The following is a 20,405-nucleotide window of genomic DNA, read 5'->3' as shown; positions in this document are numbered from 1 at the left end:
CTCCAGTATCCTTGCCTGGAAAATCCCATGGACAGAGGAACCTGATGGGCTACAGTCCATGGGTCACAAAGAGTCAGACACAATTGAGCGACTAACACACACACAAACTGCTAAAAGACAGTGCATTTAGAATTGAATCTATTCACTAGTTTAAAAACATATTCATTCATTGGTTTACTCATAAACCTTTTTTTGAGTGGCTGCTGTGTGCCAGTTCTGCCCCTTAGCTATTAAGATTGCAACTATGAATAAGATCAGACTCGGGGAGCTCACAGTCAAATGCTATTAAAATAGTTATGGAGACCAAGAGTCTAATGTGAGAACGTAAAGAACCTAATCCGAAGCAGAAAATGGGTCCCCTGCAGGCTGAGACAAGTTCCCTGCCCCCTTGCAGAGCTCTGAGACTCTTAAACAGTGCTTGAAGAAGAGATCTAGGAGAGATTAATCACAGGAAAAGATGGAAGAAAGAAGGCGCCTCTCCTGGATTGAGACGGCAAGGGTTTTCTCATGAATTTAGTATTTGAAGAAGAGATGGATAAGATAGGTCACCATTTTGGTAAATATTTGCAGAATGTTAACAAAATTCATATTTAGAGACTAAAATTATTTCACGCTAAAATTTACCAGTCACTTAAGTTATTAAAGTCTTTTTCCAAAAACAACTGCCATGTTTTGGAAAGTGTTTACTTAAAATTAATCATGTTGCCTCATGTTTGACATTAAAATATTTTAAATATGTATCCAGTTGTGGATGCCTCTTATCTGATGAGTTCATCTCCTCCGCAGTTTCGGTGTCTGAACTGCTCAGCTTCGCAAGTCTGCTCTCAGGATGGCCCTTTGTATCAGGTAAGAGGCACTCACGACTGTACATATGGCCCTAATGACGCCTGCTCGCCGCAAAGGTGACTGCTTTCACCCACACGCAAGGTCCCAAGACACGTCACTTGGCGAAACTCAGACCTATTTGAGCTACAAAACTTCATCTTTTCAACTTATGTCCCCAAAGTTTCCACTTATTTTACTTCTCTTGAATTACCTATTTAATTTTACCAAACTAAAAATTAAGTTATAAATGTTAAAGCCATTATTTATGCATCCATCAGTCTTAATAACTACCAGCTTCAGCCTGCAAGAAATCTCTGCTCCATATTGAATCTCTGCTCTGTACTTAACACTTATTTGTGTGTGGGTTTTTTTTTTTTTTTCATTGTTTATTCCCCCACAAGTGAAGGAAAAAAAAATGCCAGATTAGGTAAGGCTAAATAACAGCAATAGCTAAATGCAGATGTGAGCTTGCTTGCTGGACCTGCCCTAAGGACTGTACTGAGCTACCTCTTAGCACAGAATGACAGTGAGCAGATTTAGTAATGCACTGAGCAAGTGAACATGCCTCTGAGGAAAGTTTATCTAATAAAACTGCATCTTAAAAATTTGGAAAACAGAAGAGACAAAGTGTGTAATATAGTAAGGATTACTATTGAGTACAGAGATGATCTAGGATCAGCCTTAAACCATGTTTTTATATAGTATTTATTAAAAATATAGATTTTTAATTAGTCTTCATCATCATTTTCTTGGCGCCAAGAAGGGAGAATTATAATTATATACAACCTTAACTAGCAAATTTACCTCTGATGTTGCTATTTTAGGGTTAGGACAAATATATGTTCAGTATTGAAAGAACCATTTCAAATCAAAAGTGTTAAATTAGCAATTTATCTAGAATTTCCCTCAGTCTCATTGTCAGTTCTGTGATAGTGCAAATCCCCACACTCATTAACGTGTGTGTTTCTTAATACACACTTATGTGTGTGTAGTAATGGAGTGAGCAAATTTAGCGATTATAAAGGCCAAGAGAAAATCATTTAGAGAAAAAAAGGCAATCATCCTTCTCCTTGTGTAATTGAGGGTGGGGGGTGAGTGAGTAACTGAACTGGACTGGTTAGTGTGTGTAGATGCTGTAGCTGCTTATGACTTCACAGCTGACTTGGGGATGAATTGCGGTGTTCCTGGCCTTCCATTATAATGCGTACATATATGGCTTTTTGCTTTTATTCTTGGCACTGATGTCTGTCTGTTTCCTGAGAAATAAAGGTATTCTTAAACTCTGATCTAAAGTTTTAGGAAACTAGAGTAAGACCAAGTTTTCAAAAATCCACACACATTTGCTTTTTTTTCTGCAGCACTTCATTATGGAGTATAGTCTGGTCAGAAAGTTGAACTTGTAATTAATAGGATGCATCTTTAGCCAAAAATCAACTAGAAAATTTCAAGGAAAAAATTATCACTTTTATTATAAGAAAATATTATATGTGTAGCTTTATATGACTAAATCTTTTAATTTTGTGAAAATTTGGTGAAATCATTTTGTAGGAAAAATTCTAGTGAACCAGCATTCACCCAAGAAGAAAAAAAATGTAAATCACTAAGTAATGAAAGACATAGAACAATATTAAAGAATTACTTTTTAAGGGATACTTAAATATAAAACTACTTTGAATGGTCACATCCTTTCAGATTTTCAGGGAATAGATCATTCTAAGTTGTTAATTTAAAGTAATTGAAAAAGATGGAATTTTACCAAATTCATTTTAAAGATGTAACATAATCATGAAGGCAAAAACTGATAGAGAACCTCCAATTAGAGCACAAATATCAAGTCTCATTTTGAACATAACAAAAATGATAAATAATATACTAAATGTCCTAAAATAATATGCTAGAAGAAGAATAAAGCAAGACCAAATAGTATTTTTATCAGAAATCAAAGAATAGCTTAATGCTGGGGGGAGGAATTATATATATTAAGTAAAATAAATGTCAGTAAATACTAAAAGGGCATTTGGTAAGATTCACATTTTTCCTACAAGCTTATTTTGAAATTTTTTCAAGACAAGTTGACATAACACAAAGAAATATCCTTAACTTTTAGATTTATCAGTTAACATTTTGCTACATTTTTTGACCCTTCTTTTCCTTTCTTCCTCTTTTTCCTCTGCTTATCTTATTAATCTTTTTATAAATATATCTCTTGTTTCTTTATGGAGCCATTTGAAATTAAATTGCATATATCATGACAGTTGACCACAAAGTACTTCAGCATATATGTTCCCTAAGATTAAAGATATTCTCGTATATAATCACAGTACATCATACACAACAAATTTAAATATAGTGGTCCATTCTTCCTATAATTATGAAGTGTAATATAGTTTCAAACACATTTTTTACCAGATTCTTGTTTAACTTGACACAGTCGGTCATTCTCGAGTTCATCGGGAGTATAATTTGACACTTTTGGTCAGTCACATTTTTGTGAGTAATCACAGGACATATGCACGGCCACATACTGAAATGTATTTTAAAGCTGAAATAATTAAGATCGGGTACTAACTTAAACATAGACACATGGATAAAAAGCAGAGCTCAGGAACTCACTCTAGTATGTATGAATCTATAAAGAGTATTTCAGATTAATGGCAGGTACCAAGTTTCATTAACAAATATTTGCTGAGCACTTAATTATGCACTGGGCAATCTTGTAGGCCCTGGAACACAATTTCCAGTGAAACTGTGAAAAAAATTTGTTTCTTTCATGGGGCCTATACTCTTAACAAATGGTAACAGATGAAAAACAAATGAGTAAAATTTATTGTGTTAGAAGAAAAATTGAAGTAGATAAATAGAATATTTTAGATGAGATAGCTAAGAGAAGACCACTTTGAGGTGGTGATTTTTGACCAAAAAGAAGTGATAGTAATAGCTGTGTGTCTCTCTGGGGTAGAGCTTTTCAGGCTGAGGATGGACAGAGATCTAGAGGCAGGTCACGTGCGGTGGTTTGAGGGCTGCAAGGTGGCCAAGGCGCCTGGAGCAGAGACAGTAGCTGACCCGGGAATTAGGAAACCTGGAGTGTTGATGTTGGGGAGGGGTGTGATCTTGTAGGGTTTGTTTCCAGTTAACTGTTCTGAGACTATTAGTGATGGGGGGATGGTGGGGAATTCAGTCCATACCTCACATTATATGTGTTTCTCATGGCTGAAATGGTGCACATTAAAAATGAGACCATCGAAGATCAAGAAGAAAACATAGCTAAATAACCAATCTCAGAGTAAAGATGAATTTTCTCCATGTGTTTACATGTAAAAGGAAAAAAAAAAAACCAGACAAACCAAGTTGACTACTAATCCTGAAAAATACATGGCAGATGTCCCACACATTTTAAAAAGTACATGCAAAAATACCATAAATAAGGAATATTTGCATATATACAAACAAAAACCGAAAAAATTCCAACCACTGATGACCAAGCCATTTTACTTCCCTCTTTTCCTTCATCCTAGTAGAATTGGTAACGAATTCTTCGACGCATGATAATGGATTTTTGAATGAGTGACTTATTTGCAGAAAGTGTACAGATTTAACAGAGTCAGGAATGGAAAGCAAAGCTAAAAAGGTTATTGTAATGAGAGACAAGCTGTGGGATGAGTTGGGTAGAATGGGAAGAAGTCAGGTCAGGGTAGTAAGATTCTAGGTGGCTAGTCTCTACATCTGGCTGAACTTCAGAAAACCCAGGGAGTTTTCTAAAATAGATTTCAGTGTCCACTCACAGATATTCTGATTCAGAGGGAACAGAATAAAGTGTAAAATAAAAACAAGCAGAATTTGACCAAAATAGATTTAGACCATAGAATGTCAGCCCACCCCTTTCATCTATAGGAAAGCAAACAGTTTTCTCACAGGATTTTTGCATTCACCCACAGGAGACAAGGGGGAAACAAGCCAGTGGCCATCTCAGCCTTTCTTGGTTTCTTAAAAGTAGCTCCTGGACACTTCATTTTAAAAAGGGGAGTCTGCAGCTTTCAGAAAAGGAAAAACCATTGGTTCTTCAGACCCTTTCTGACTTTGTGATGTTTGAATTCTACATGATACGGCAAAGGGCGAAAAAGACAGAAAGGCGGTGGTGTGGCTTTTCCCACAGAAAGCTGTCTCCTCTCCGGGGCTGCGTGTTGGTTCTTTCCCTGTGCGGAGCAAGCTGAAGGATAGTCTGAACCACTCAAGTTCATGATAGTCCAGTCCAAATATTTAGTAGGATCAGTTGTTGAAAGGAGGCGGTAACCTAAATGTTTCCTCTAACAGTTAGTGACTTGTTTTTCAGCATTTTTTAAAGGACTGTTAAATTTTAAATGCTAAAAATAAAAAAGTGTCAAACTTACTTAAAATGTGTGATTTGTAAACAGTACCCCAGCTTCCTAGATTCATGGCGTGTGTGTATGTCAGTCGCTCAGTCATACCTGGCTCTTCGTGACCCCATGAACTGTAGCCCACCAGGCTCCTCTGTCCATGGGATTCTCCAGGCAAGGATACTGGAGTGGGTAGCCATTCCCTTCTCCAGGGGATCTTCCCGACCCAGGGATCAAACCCAGATCTCCTGCATTGCTGGCGGATTCTTTACCGTCGTAGCAGAAGGTCTGTTATTTGTGATTCAGTGGACTCACACAGAGAACAGCTCTGATGGAGTCCAGCCTGCGGCTGGTCTTGTACAGCGCCACAGGTAAATGAGTGAATGCCCTGCAGCAGCGAGAGCGTTCTGTCCTCACAAACCCTGGCTTGCCCCAAGTACTAACAGTAGTACTGTTCACATATGCAACCACTGTGACAGCCACAATCTTTCGAACTTGACCTTTGTTGCAAATTATGGAAAAGTTGACTGTCTCTAGAACATGAGTTTAAAAATATAATAATAATTAGTCTTAATTGTCATAATCGCTATTCCCAAGAACTATTGTAAACCATAATTGCACATTTTTAAAAGTCTTTTATGTATACTCTGCATTGTTTTTCTAGCAACACAGTCTTACTCATCATCTGTTTTTATTTTATAGTCATACCCCATGGTATTGCAGTACCGACCAAGAATTGATTTCGGTTAGACCAAGGGGCCCAGACCCCGCCGAACGAGCCCTGCACTATGTCGACAGATTGCACAGTGAAAGGTGTGTGGACTAGAGGGACGCAGCCAGACTCTCACATGCGAACAAGGCCACTGTCTGTCTCTAAACTGTCAGTTGCATTTATGTTGTTTCTATTCAGAGCAAACCAAGTGCCGTTCTGCTACCGAACCATCTGCATAAGGTGTCGTGCCGTCTCCCGGTGTACAATACAAGTCATGGTTGGAATCAGTAGGTGTGCGGCCATGACCTAGCCTTCTCGATATTTTGCTTGCCTGTTCCAAGATTGTTCTAATGTTTGATTACACTAGTAATATGGCTCAATCTTTGTGGTGTTGCAGTTTTCACATACTTACTATTTGATTAATTCTTGTTTAAATAGAGTACTGTACAAGGAACTAATAATTATTATATCTTGAAATTATTTTGTATGGGAAATATATTTAGAGAAATGGCCTTTGAGCCACTGTCCTGTTTGCGGTAAGCTTTTTGTGTGCAAAATAGTTCACTCTTGAGTGTGCAAGTCCTTTTGGGAAGAATCCCAATTGTTCTGTACATTAGAGCACATTATAACTGTAGGCATTTGGGGTCATCTGTCTGTGTAGTCTACAGTCGCACAAGGAGGCCTGTTCGCCTTCCAGAAAATGTACATGACTCCTTGGAGAGTGAAGTGAGATTCATAACCATTTGAAATGTTGGCAGCTGATCACATTCACTTCTAACAAAACCCATGTTTCAGTGAGGTTAATCTTTCATAATGCCTTATGATGAGCGGGTGCTGCTTCCTGAGACGTCATTGCCGTTGTGTAGCCCACATTACTGTGTGTGTCATGATATTGTGGTTCTTAATCTAACAAGTACACTTTTCCCTTTTTCAGTTGGCCTTAGGTGTGTGTCAGTGTGGCATGCAGAAAGTTATGATGATTTTAAATACTAGGGGTTTAGAGCAGGTAACATTAGCTATTTTATGGATTTCAAAAATCTCAAAGCAATTGTAGATTAAAACTGTTAGTAACCTGTCACATTTCCAAACCATATGCATAAACTAGAACAAATACTGTGTCATAGATAAATATGCTAACCAGAATTAATGGTTTGAGGATATTTCACTTTAGATCCTATAGTAATTAGGGGGAACTGGGATTATCGTTTTATAAATAAGTTCTTTAAGGTCAGAGCTATGATAATGTCCTTGGTTTTGCAGTTTTGTCAAGTCTTCCATTCCTTTTGCGATGAGTCTGCAAGTCAACAAAAGTCTTGTTACCTTAGATGATATGAAGAACTTCATTTTAAACCTCTTAAAATCTACACTGTTTCTCATAAGCTTTGGAAATTCAGTTTGACTAATTGCTTTGAAACAAAGTTAACTTCTGAAACTTAGGAAATAATCTTAAAAGTTAGGAAAAATACTTGTTTTAGAAATCTGACATGAGCACAATCTGTGTGTTACACACATAGCTTTTATACTGTATTTTCCAGTAAAATGTATCATAAGCTAATGCCTTCTAAATCTCAAAATGCTTCTTAGAAATAAAAGTATATGACTCTAAGAAACACAAAATACAGCTAAATCTTGATGCATTTCACAATATAAAAGGCTGAAACGTCATAATTATCTTTTCTGTATATCTTTGTTTCAAGTCAAAAAGTCTAAAGTTTTCTGTTGTTTTTGGCCTGACTTTTGTGGAAAAGGTCATGGCAGTATTTTTTAAAATTTCATTTTGTTAAATTGTGTTTGTGCTTGGAAGGGCTCACAAACAGAATTTAAAAGGCAGATTTTTGTTAACTCTTAAAAAATGGTTGGAACAGACCATTACACTAAACCAAAAACTGAATTTACTCTCCAGCTACAGAAATTATTTTGCTGTGCTGTGAAATCCAGTTCCCTGACATCTCTAAGGCATTTTTAGATTTCTTAAAAATTTGTCACATCTAGGTCAGTGATTACTTATGGAAGTTGATTTTTAATTAACTCAAATTGAGAGTGCATTTTAAAAACCACAAATGAGACCTGGATGTTTTCGGGTTCCCAGCCAAAACTTACAGCCTTAAATGAGTTTTATATACATGATCTCTTTAAATTTGGCCTGTTGCCTCATCTTATGTAATGTCTCTATTTTCCAAGGAAATATATAGGAAGTAATTATGGAATTGAGAATAGTTTTATATAGAATTCCTTTATTTAATGTTACTGTATTAACGTTTTTATTGAAATGCAGTGGAATATGTGCCAAAACATGTGAAAACTCTTGCATAGAGAAGGGCATCTGTTATATGGGGAAAGGTACACATTTTATGATGGTCCTGAATAATGTGGTGTTACTGTTTGAACCACAGACTTCTTCATCTGTTCAACTATGGTTTTTAAGTATGGGACTACTTTCATGTCTAGTAATACACTAATCCCTAGTTACTTATCCTCTGAGTCAGGCTGTGAAATTTGTAAGAAACCAGATATAGAAAAAATACACAGGCAAAAATACATAGATGGTCAGTTTTACAAACTTGGGGTGCTAATAAAATTAACTCTTTATACAGATACCCTATATGAATAATCATCTGAATCTGCAAAATTGGAGAATAAAACTAAGTTTTTATTTTGTCTCTTGTTTCTTAAGCAACAAACTGAAAGAACTTTACTTCCACAAAGGATTTTGTAATCGGTTATCAGATTTTGTAATCGGTTATCTCTGCTTTAGATATCATAGATGTCCAAGGGTCAAGGGACCTTGGATCTAAAGAAGGCCTGTGCGTTAGAAGACATCAGTTTAACTGAAGTAATCACATTAGTTAATAGAAAAATCCAAATATGGCCCTTTCTCCAGGTTAACAAAATGCTTTTAGGTATTTCTTAAAAAAAAAAAAAAAGGTTCACTGATGAGGTGATACTAGATCATTCAGTCTGGGGTCCAGGTACCTTGGGTGATGCTTTTAGAAAAGTATGTTATTTCTTTATTCATTAAAAGTCTGTCCCATATTAATATGCTACATTTTATAAATGTAATGAGTTTGCTCAACTATATGTAACCTAAATTAAAATGATTCTTTAAGGGGGAAAAAAGTATGTTATATAATATTGTGAACTGTTTAGCTTTATTGAACTATTTAAGAGAAAGTGCCTCATCGCTAAAGTGCATTTCTGTTTTAGATTTACTGCATAAGTTTTGAGTTTTCTGTCCCTGTCTCTTATCAATGGTTTTATATCTAAATAGGCTCTTGTAAGTTAGAGTAATCTCTTTTTGAAAGATTTTCATAAGAAAATAGATATCACCAAAGACATTTTAGTGTTAATAACCATGTTAGCGAGAGACAGTTTTAACTGTTTGGAGGTTGGAAATTTTTAGACTGCAATTTACTTTTATATAATTAGGCAATAACCTTGAGTAGTTGCTAAAATATCACCAAAGAAAGACTTTAAACTTAATTTTCATGGTAAGATCAATCAAATGCAGGTTTTTCTTGCAATAATCAGAACATACTTCCTTTCAGCCATGTTTCTTATTTTTCCAGCACCATCTGGAATTTCTTAGGAAATTCTCAAAGGTGAAAAAGAGATTAACACAACCAGTAGCCTCCCTCTGGATGAAAAATGGGAGAAATACATAGTTTGGAGAGAAAACTGAAATTGAGATTTTAAATTCTAATTTGAGAAGATTTTTATCCCATGGAGGCGATATGGACTAAAATTATGCTTATTTAGTTCCTGGGTTCTTAGTAATATGAGAAATTTTATTAAAGACAGACTTTGGTAAAAGTGCGGACATGCTTCCTTGTGTAGAAAACAGTACATTCTCTTGGACTCACATAAGTAAATGCTTTTTCTGTATCCAAAAACAAAAATTTTCCTAAAGGCCTGTGGGTTTTTTTTTTTTAAAGTAACTCTTTGTCTTGTTTCTCAGCAGTTATTTTGTTTTTAGAATTTAACCATACAGCCAAATTCGGCAAGATGGGCCCCAGATGAAGAGCATGCACATCAGGTTAAGCCCTGACCTCACACCAATATTTTGGGCAGCCCGTGCTGTGGGCCACCTCAAGTAAAGCCCACACGAATGAAGTCTTCCTGACAGGCCCCTAGGTAAACCTCCCGGGCTAGGGTAAAGATGGATGTACTCATTCCATACTCTGGTGTACCATAGGAATTTTCCAGCAGGCTATACTTTATACCAGTGAGATGTAGATGCTGGTTGTGGGCATTACAAAAAGAGACTTTGCCGTAGCTGTAATTTTGGAAACATAAAAGTATGAAATGCTATCATTTTAAGATACACCTCTGTCCCTACAATAAGGAATATAACCTGTCTGACAGATCTGGTTTATAAAAATTGAAAAACATGCTAAAACTCAAACCCTCTACAAGCACAAAATAACCAACTAATTCTGGATTTACTTGATACACTTAGTTCAGTAGTATTTTGTTGAAAAAAGTTCAGATTGAAAGTTCATTAAAAATACTTAAATATTACATCACAGGGTTTTCATAGTTTTTTCTTAAAGCCGTAGCATTTTCCCAATAATTTAAAAGTGATTCTCTTCCCACTGTAATATAGTTTTCACAAGCAGTGTTTATTTGCTATCCTGACTATATTTTCAAATACAGTTAAAATGCTTGAGCACTTCCTTTTTAGAAAGTTATGAAATTAAACAAAAATAATTTTAAATGTGTCTGCATACTTGCTATGCCCCTTTTTCTAGGATTCAGAACTTGAGACATTATTCAGAAATGCGTTTTAATTTTAGTTGTCTTTAGAATCAAGTGAAACATTAAATACGGGGTCCAGTTTTCTTCCATTTTTCAGAGCTTCGTGGAATAAGAAACGAATCTAGTGTAAACTGAAGATTAAATATTTCTGGGCAGTGCAGAAATAGTGAATAGATTATGTGTATGTGGACTTCACATCAGTCCAGCATAGCAGGCGTTCTGCACATTAGAAATGGAATGGGATCAGCCTACCATTGTTTGGGGGCGGTTTTCTTTTGCTGTATTTTTTTGAATGGGGATAGGGGCCCAAGTGTCCTTATGAAGCTGTGGTCCGCGACAAGAGCTTGTGGGGGGAGCACCAGTGTTCTGCTGCGTTTCCTGCTTCTGGCAGCTCAACAGCACGCACCAGTTCTTAACAGAGTAGCCCTCACGTTAAATTAAACCATCATAGACTATACTGTACAGTTCTGTTGCTAATTTTCCTTTGAAATATGAAATATTTTAAGCTTTCTTTTTGTCAAAAGTGGTAACATCTTAATACAAATAAAAACCTTTTTGTGGTTGTAAGATTTAGCTTATAAATCATTCAAATTGAAGTGAAAGATTACCAGGTCATTGTTAATGACTTAGTCTATTAAGAATATATGTATTTTTGTAAAGGGAAAGCACTTGTAGATATTTAATCAGTACTATATGTCTGTTTTGCAGAAATAAAATGCTGCTTAGAGATTCTCTTTAAATATTTTTTATTTTTGTGCTCAAATGTATTTTCTGTTGATCTATGGAATGTTCTGTACAAAGCTGTATGGTTGTACTGTTGGGCTAGATACTTTTGTTTTTTAAAATCTGGACTTAGCCAAGTATATTTGACCATGTTAAAAATAGTATCTTTGTTATTAAAAACTTGATTGCATAATTTTTTGTCTGTCATCCTTCATATCAGTAGCTTCAGATCATAACCTTCATTGAAAAGTTTCCATTAAGTATTATTGTAGCAAATTTTATGAACATTTGTTGAATAAAAAATCTTTAGGAAATGTTTGTGTACTTTAGAGATGGCAGGCTGGCCCTCGAATAATACTGCAGTTTTCACACAACCGTAGTATGCGAATTCTATCCAAGTTCCCATAAACTACAGACCAGCAGACACGGGAACATATCCAGGGATGTAAAATAAGGGGCAAACCTTTCATGGTCTAAAGGCATTGAAATCACACAGGCCTGTTCTCATCACTGTGGAATTCTGTTGGAAATCAGTACCAAAGGATATTTGAAAACAGCCCACATATTGTCAAGTTGCAGTGTGACATTTGCCAAGAGATCTTTGACTCAGCCGTCGAAAGCCTCAGTAAAGTTAAAAGACTGAAAAAAACAGGGTGACTACAGAGAAGAAAAATTTAAATGAGAAGTTAATATCAAAGATACTTGAAAAACCCCGTGTATTTGGAAATCAAGTGTCCACTATAGGAGCCATACAAGGTATATTAGAAAGTATTTGTAAACAATAAAAATGAAAGAATTTATCAGAATTTGTTGCAGTTAAAGCTGCTCAAGGCACCTAAATACAATGTGGAATCTTGAATAAGGTATGAAAACAAATAATGGACGCTAGCATAAAGTTTTGTGAAATTTGAACAAAATGTGCAGTTAATGACATCACATGTTAATTTCCTGTCTTGTTTTTTTTTTTTTTTTTTTACAACATAGTGCTTCTTTATATACTCAGAATTGGATTAGAAGTTTCAAGCCTCATTCAATATTTTTTTAATCACAAAGATAATAAGTTTTCTAGACTTTTAGCAGTAATACTAGATTACTAGTAACACTAGATTAGATTACTACTGTTTAGCAATAATACTAAAATAAATGGAACTATATTAAAGTTTTGAGTGAATATAAATTAGAAATCTAGCATTCTCTGCATAGTCAAGTGTAATCAAAATGTCTAAATATTTTAGTTAGGCAAAAAATTCATAAATTTTTGAAAACATGTAATATACATACTATTTATATTAAAAAATGTTAGTCACTCAGTCGTGTCCCACTCTCTCCATCGTGTCCCACTCTTTGTAGCCCACCATGCTCCTCTGTCCAAGGAATTATCCAAACAAGAAACCTGGAGTGGGTAGCCATTTCCTCCTCCAGGGGATTTCCTGACCCAGGGATCAAACCCAGTCTCCCTCACTGCAGGCAGATTTTTAACCATCTGAGCCACCTATTTGTATTTATGTATACAAAAGCTTTTCTACTATACTTGATAAAGGCCTGAGAAAGAAAAACAAAAAAGAGATGGAGAAATCAGAAAACAAACTAAATTAAATGAGAGCTCTAAATATGAAATAGAAAAAAAGTGAAACCAGATACAAGATCATCACACAGTCCAGTTGTCTTTAAACAAAGCTGCTCACTAGACACATCTGGAGCTTTGGAGAAAAGTCCAACTGATTGCAACAACAGACTGTTCTCTTCAGCTCATTAGATAAAGCCTTGTTTTATTATTAAAATACCTTGCCTGGGGAATTCTGGATGGGCTAAAGTAAGACATTAGTTAGAAGGTTGCAATGACTCATATCTCTGCCCCATATGTCTGCCCTTAGACAAAAGTGCCTGAAGCTTTGTCTGAGATTAGTGATACCATGGAGGTGTCAGGAGACCCCAGGCACGCAGTGGGGTAGAAAAGCAGCACCTTCTGAGCAAAACTTTGGCTCTTTAGCATCACCCTCCTCGGAACTGGTGCAGAATAGGAAAGCATTTGTGAGGACTGTGTGTATGAAGTGCTCAAAATGTAGCCTCTAATACTTTTATCCCAGGTCAGGGGCTGGAACAGGGGAAGGCCTCAGGGAAGCGAAGGCCAAATGACGTGCCCGAAGAAAAGAGGAAACCATTCTGTGACCTGCTAACCAGTCTGCCATGCCTCCACTTGGGAAAAGGGTCACTTTACCCCGTTTTTAGTGCTTTGTCAACACAGGCTCAGCTCTGATCTTTTCACCAGTTTAAAAAGGTATGGAGGAGTCTGCACCCCAGCTGGGCCTGAGAAGGTAGGGAGCCAGACCTGTTTGTCTGGAAACTGAGGAATTTGCAGACAATATTTTGCTGGAAGCCATGAATACTGCTTGACACTGAAGCCCCTGCTGTGCGATTTGGGTGCCAGGATTACCATCAAATGGAGAAGCATGCCCCAAAAGAAGAAATAGTGAATGATCACTCCACACCTTCCACCACCAAAGCCCTGCTCTTACCAAACCCAACTCAGATCTCAATTCCAGCAGGCTGAGCTGAACTTTCTCCTCCTTCTGTACCACTTAACACTTTCATTGCAACCACAGAAATTATGTTTTATTGTCCTCCCATTACGTTGTGAGTGTCAAGAAGGATGTCGACCATCATTGTGGTATATCCTCACCCGCACAACACATTTGCATAGTAACTGCCACCCATAAAACCCATGAAGTGAAACAGTTTCGGTTTCAGAAGGCAGAAGCAAAGCTGATAAGTCTCCAGCCATTCCCCAAAGGTCTCCTGGTATCATTTCTCTTCTCATAAAGAGAACAGTCATATTGGGTTAGGACACCACTCCTATGACCGCATCAACCTTAATCACCTCTTTGAAGACACCACATTCTAAGGTCCCTACCCCACAGAGGAGGCATTGCCACAATGCCAACGGAAACGACAAAGAAGCAAAAAAGCACAGCCATCTGCCGTCTCCCTCTGATCACCCTCGGATCACAGCCCAAGTGACCCAGTGTTCTCCCTGACTTGCCGGGAGCTAAGATGCCAACAAGTAACTCAAATCTGGCTTAGCTAGAGCCATTACAATCACATGGTCACTCATAAAACTTACTCCCACTGAATGTACTAATACATCAAGGATGCAGCAGAGGGTCTGCCACGTGGTAGGTACTTTACAAAGATCTCCCTTCTCTGACTCTCACCCATTTAACCATCAGAACAATCTGTGAGATAAAAGCAAAAACAAACACATGGGACCTCATCAAACTTACAAGCTTTTTCACCGCAAAGGAAATCAGAAACAAAATGAAAAGACAACCTACAGGTGGGGAGAAAGTATTTGCAAATGATGCCACCGATGAGGTCTTAATTTCCAAAATATGCAAACAGCTCATACAATAACAATAACAAATACCAACCCAGTTGAAAAGTGGGCAGAAGATCTAAACAGACATTTCTCCAAAGAAGATATGTAGATGGCCAGTAGGCGCATGCAAAGATGCTCAACATTGCTAATTATTAGCAAAATGTAAATCAAAACGACAGTGAGATATCACCTCACCAGTCAGAATGGCCATCCTTAAAGCCTACAAGTACTAAATGCTGGAGAGGATGTGGAGAAAATGGAACCCTCTTATTCTTTTTGGGGACTTCCCTGGTGGCTCAGACGGTAAAGCGTCTGTCTACAATGCGGGAGACCCGGGTTTGAGCCTTGGGTTGGGAAGATCCCCTGGAGAAGGAAATGGCAATCCACTCCAGTACTATTGCCTGGAAAATCCCATGGACAGAGGAGCCTGGTAGGCTACAGTCTAAGGGGTCGCAAAGAGTCGGACATGGCTGAGTGACTTCACTTTCACATTCATACTTTTTGTAGGAATGTGAGTTTGTGCAGCCACTATGGAACACAGTATGGAGGTTCCTCAAACTAGACTTGCCATATGATCCAGCAATACCACTCCTGGTCATATACCCAGACAAAACTAGACTTCAAAGAGATATGTACACTCTTATCTTCATAGCAGCAATATTTACAATAACCAGGACATGGTAACATCCTAAATGTCCATCAAAGGATGAATGGATAAAGAAGATGTGACACATACACTCGATGAACTATTACTCAGCCATAAAAAAGAATTAAATAAGGCATTTACAGCAACATGGATTGACCTAGAGATCATCATACTAAGAATACTTATATGTGGAATCTAGTAAGATGACACAAATCTTTGAAATTCCATGGGCTGTAACCTGCCAGGCTCCTCAGTCCATGGGATTCTCCAAGCAAGAACACTGGGGTAGGTGGCCTTTTCCTCCACCAGGAGACCTTCCCAATCCAGGGATTAAACCAGCATCTCTAATCGTCTCTTGCATTGGCAGGCAGATTCTTTACCACTAGCACCGCCTGGGAAGCCCCAATAAAATATGAGACAAATGAACAAAATAGAAACAGACTCAGAGAACAGACTTGCATTTGTCAAGGGGGAAGAGGGTCTGGGAGGGAAGGGTTGGGAGTTTGGGATTAGCAGACGCAAACTACTATTAATATATATGGGATGGCTAAACAACAAGGTCTTACTCTTAGGGGAACAACTGACCAAAACTGCCCATCCTGGCCAGGCAAGACAGTAGCTCCTTGCATGAGTTATCTTACCATGGAGGGCCTAGTAAAGAAGTAGGAACCAACAATCTACCACCAACGGGAAGGATTTGGGAAAGGTCAAAAGGGGAGAGGAGGCTCTAGTCCATATGTCCTACCGGCCTTCCAGAATCCTTCTCACTGGAATCTATCTTGACTGAGTAATGTACGTGCCACCAGGAAGGACCCTGAGTCAGAATGATTAGCCAGAGACAACCCAGAAATCCCATCACTATAAAACCTGAGACTTCAAGCAGAGTAGTTCTCCTGGGTTCCTGCCCCTGCTGTTCTCCCCGGGCGCCCTTCCCAATAAAGTCGCTTGCTTTGTGAGCACGTGTGTCACCTCAGACAAGTCATTTCCAAGTGTTAGACAAGAGCCCACCCTTGGGCCCTGGAAGTGATTCCCCTTTCTGTAACACTGCTGTATAGCACAGGGAACTATATTTAATATCCTGTGATAAACCATAATGGAAAAGAATATAAAAATGAATATATGGGACTTCCCAGGTGGCTCAGTAGTAAAGAATCCGCCTGCAAAGCAGGAGACCTGGGTTTGATCTTTGGGTTGAGAAGATCTCCGGAGAAGGAAATGGCAACCTACTCCAGTAGGTTCTTGCCTGGGAAATCCCATGAACAGAGGAGCCTGGCGGGCTATAGTCCATGGGGGTCACAGAGTTGGACACAACTTAGCGACTAAACAACAACAACAATATTGACTAATACCTCAATATAAATAATTTTAATGAATATATACATATAACTCAGTTTATATCTATATGTATTTATATGCATAATTTTGCTTTATGTAGAAATGAACACAACATTGTAAATCAAAAAAGTGAAAGGCAGGCAGTCATGTCCAACTCTCTGCGAACCCATGGACTGTAGGCCCCGCCAGGCTTCTCTGTCCATGGAATTTTCCAATCAACTGGCAGTCAATTAAAACAAAAAACAAAAAAACAGACCTGTGAGATAGGCATTATTAGTCCAATTTTAATGATGTGAAAGTGATCTAAATCACTCACAGTCACAAGAGATGTATTTGGGTCTCCACCATGGACCTATTTCCAAAGATGAGTCTATTCTCAGGGCCCCTGGCTCTGCACCTGAGAGCTGAGAGCTATAGGGCAGCCTACCCTCAGGCCCTCCTGGCCGCTCCAGGATGGATCACATAGCGGATAAATACTAGGCAGCCAGTATGTAACCTAAGATGATTGGCCGCTCCAGGATGGATCACATAGAGGATAAATACTCGGCGGCCAGTATGTAACCTAAGATGATTGTGGTCAACACATCATTTTGAGGACCCACTGTATACCAGGCACTGCCTGAGCCTCTGGGGATCCAAGTGGTGAGCCAAACAGCTAACTGAGCCGCCAGTGTGGGAAAGAGACACACATTAAACAAAGACGAGAAATACATGATAATAAGAGCAGTAAGTGGGCTGAAGAAAATAACCGCTGTGACAGAGCACGGAAGGTCCGACCTTTCTAAGAAAATGGCATTAAGTGGAGATGAGAGAGGAGCTGGGGTGGCAAGGAAAGAATATTCCTGAGAACACTAAAAAGGGATAGCCCGTGCTGCCTGGCCACCTGCAGCCACCTGACAAGGTGGCAAGTGGCGGGAGAGAATTCTGCAGAAGGTGGTAAGGGACTGGGTCACATAGATACTTTTCCTGCTAAGTCGCTTCAGTCGTGTCCGACTCTGTGCGACCCCATGGACGGCAGCCCACCAGGCCCCCCCATCCCTGGGATCCTCCAGGCAAGAGTAATGGAGTGGGTTGCCATTGCCTTCTCTGACAGATACTTTTAAGTGTTTTAAAAGCTTCTGTTTTAATTCTGAGCATGATGGGAAGGTTTTACACAGGCGCTTGACATCATCTTGTTTACACGTTTAAATGACCACCATGGAAGCTCTGTGGAGAATAGCTGGTAAAGAGGCAGGGGCTAGAAGAGACAAGGGAACAGGCTAAAATCCTAGCACAGTAGCTCAGGTGAAAAAGGCGGCAGGGTCCCAGACCAAAGAGACGGACCTCAAGATGGAGAGAAGTGGGTTTCTTCGCATACATCACCCCGACCCCAGCTACAGTGAGACTACCTTTAATGAAACCTAAGTTTTTAGGATGAGTGAACTTCCAGATGGGGATGGGGAACTCAGACCAAGAGGGTGGGAAGACAAAACTGAGGAGCAGCCACACCTACACTCCCAGCACTGCCTTAGAAAACCCACAATGAAAACAGGAGGAGAGCAGGAGCAGGGAGGGGATGTTAGGATGGGAGAAAGGGCCCTGGAAACCTTTAAGCAGGGCTCCCACGGAGCTGGCTTCTGCTCTGCTGAGCACACGTCTTGCCTGGCCAGGCCTGCGCTCCCCACCAGAGGCCCAGCCCCAGCACCTGCTCAGGACATGGGATACTATCCTTTGGAAATGCTCTTCTCCCCGAACCCAGAGGTGATCCTTGCTTGCTCCTTCCCCATTACCCTTCACACAGCCTTGTCCTGGCCTGGGCATAGCAATAACCCCTTGGACTCCAGGTAGGGCTCTCCCACTGATTAACTGAAAGTGTGAGTCCCTCAGTTGTGTCCAACTCTTTGCAGCCACATAAACTGTAGTCAGCCAGGCTCCTCTGTCCATGGGATTGTCCAGGAAAGAATACTGGAACAGGTTGCCATTTCCTACCCCAGGGGATCTTCCCAATCCAGGGATCAAACCAGCATCTTTTTCATCTCCTGCATTGGCAGGTGGACTCTGTACCATGGCCCCACTTGGGAGGCCAGAAAGTGAGTCACTCAGTCATGTCTGACTCTGCAACCCCATGGACTACAGTCCATGGAATTCTCCAAGTCAGAATACTGGAGTGGGTAGCCTTTCCCTTCTCCAGGGAATCTTCCCAACCCAGGGACTGAACCCAGGCCTCCCACATTGCAGGCAGATTCTTTACCAGCTGAGCCACAAGGGAAGTCCAAGAATACTGGAGTGGGTAGTCTATCCCTTCTCCAGTGGATCTTCCCGACCCAGGAATTGAGCCAGGGTCTCCTGCATTGCAGGTGGATCCTTTACCAACTGAGCTATCAGGGAAGCAGCGAATGTGACGTTAAACCAACAGAACTCACGAGATGTAGTTAACACACCTGGATGAGAACATCAGCAACCCCAGGACTTTCTCAGCACTCTCTAAATCACAAAGCACAGTCTCAATTCAGAACTCAGAAAGTCCAGTTCAGTATATTGATCAATAACTACTTATTGCAGGGTTATACTTCTTCCCTGCTCCTAACTAGGGCCCAGTAGAGGGTTACATATGGTAACCCTCCTGTTACCTCCTCCTGTCCTGATGTGTTCTCCCTGGTTTGGGTACATGGTGGGGAAGGAGAAATCAAAGAACAGCAGAGCAGCTTGCACACCGGCTCCAAGCAATCTGGACCTGACTGATGTTTAAATCCCCCTTTCCCAGAACTCTTTCTGGGTTCTTCAGAGGGTCCCCTCTGAATCCTTCAACCATCACTCACCTCACCAGGAGCCATGCCTATTTCAGTGGGCTATTCCTGGTACCCCTGACCTTCTATGCCAGTGCTACAGCCCACAGCCTCTTACTACAAGAGATGTCTCTTCTGCTCCCGGCTGATGTTCCTACTACAGATCCGTCACAGGGTCCCTGCAGGTCATGCAACAGTGATCCACAGTCAAAGACACATCTGTGATTCTTGTCAGCCCAGAAGCTCCTCTCCCCCTCTGCCTGTCCTGCTGCCTCCGGGCTGAGAGGCATAACCTTGGCCCTCTAGATTCTTCTGGTTGTGTCAGCTACAGTTAAGTGTCGTCATAGCCACAGTCTCTCGTGTCAAGCCTCCTGCTGAAGGCTGTTGGGGCTCCATCCCCATTAGACTCGGGTGGAAGGGTCAATACCCTGCACCTGTCCGCCTTGAGGAAGAGTGCGCACAGCTCAGCTCACGCCATAAATGCTCCCGCCTTAACTCCTGTAGTATTTCTTAGAAAATGTGAGAGGAGAGCTCACCAGGTGACCAGAAGCCTGGGCAGTTTATTATCACTGAGTCTGTGTGGACTCCTCTCTCTGCCTTCCCTCCCCTTGGCTCTCTCCCAGGTCACCAGAGGCAAGATGGCACTCACCCTTCAGCCACAACACAGCTCCTGACAATGCCAGGAAATGGAGACCTGCCTGCACCCTGCCTTGCAGCACCCAACCCAGACAGAGGGACTGAGGCCCTGGGGCCAGCCCAGGCCAGGCTTCCGAGACAGCTGCCCTTGGGAGCTAGGCTGAAGGGAGGGCAAGCGAAGTCCTGTCTGAACCACCAGAGTCCAATTAAACCACTGATTCTCTGAGTAAGGACAGAGTGACCCAGCCAGGGCCGGGGAAGGAGTACATGAAACAAG

The 20,405-nt window shown here is 40.0% G+C and overlaps 1 protein-coding gene across 6 annotated transcripts in view; it reads left to right on the top strand.

Annotated features, from left to right (window-relative positions):
- Positions 1–11,563, top strand: part of PCGF5 (polycomb group ring finger 5) — a 122,432-nt gene extending 110,869 nt beyond the window's left edge. For 5 of the 6 annotated variants that reach the window (XM_070363774.1, XM_070363770.1, XM_070363771.1 and 2 more), the window contains exons 9-10: positions 787–846; positions 5,883–11,563. In XM_070363774.1, the coding sequence (XP_070219875.1) occupies positions 787–846; positions 5,883–5,930 (108 nt within the window). In that variant the 3' untranslated portion in view covers positions 5,931–11,563. The remainder of the gene's footprint in view (positions 1–786; positions 847–5,882) is intronic. The other variant, XM_070363775.1, reaches the window with a different exon arrangement.
- The last annotated feature ends 8,842 nt before the right edge of the window (positions 11,564–20,405 follow it).

The sequence above is a fragment of the Bos mutus genome, chromosome 26 (genome assembly GCF_027580195.1).
Source record: "Bos mutus isolate GX-2022 chromosome 26, NWIPB_WYAK_1.1, whole genome shotgun sequence".
Lineage (NCBI taxonomy): Eukaryota > Metazoa > Chordata > Mammalia > Artiodactyla > Bovidae > Bos > Bos mutus.
Note: the sequence above shows the minus strand (reverse complement) of the source record. Positions and strands in the feature narration are given on the sequence as shown.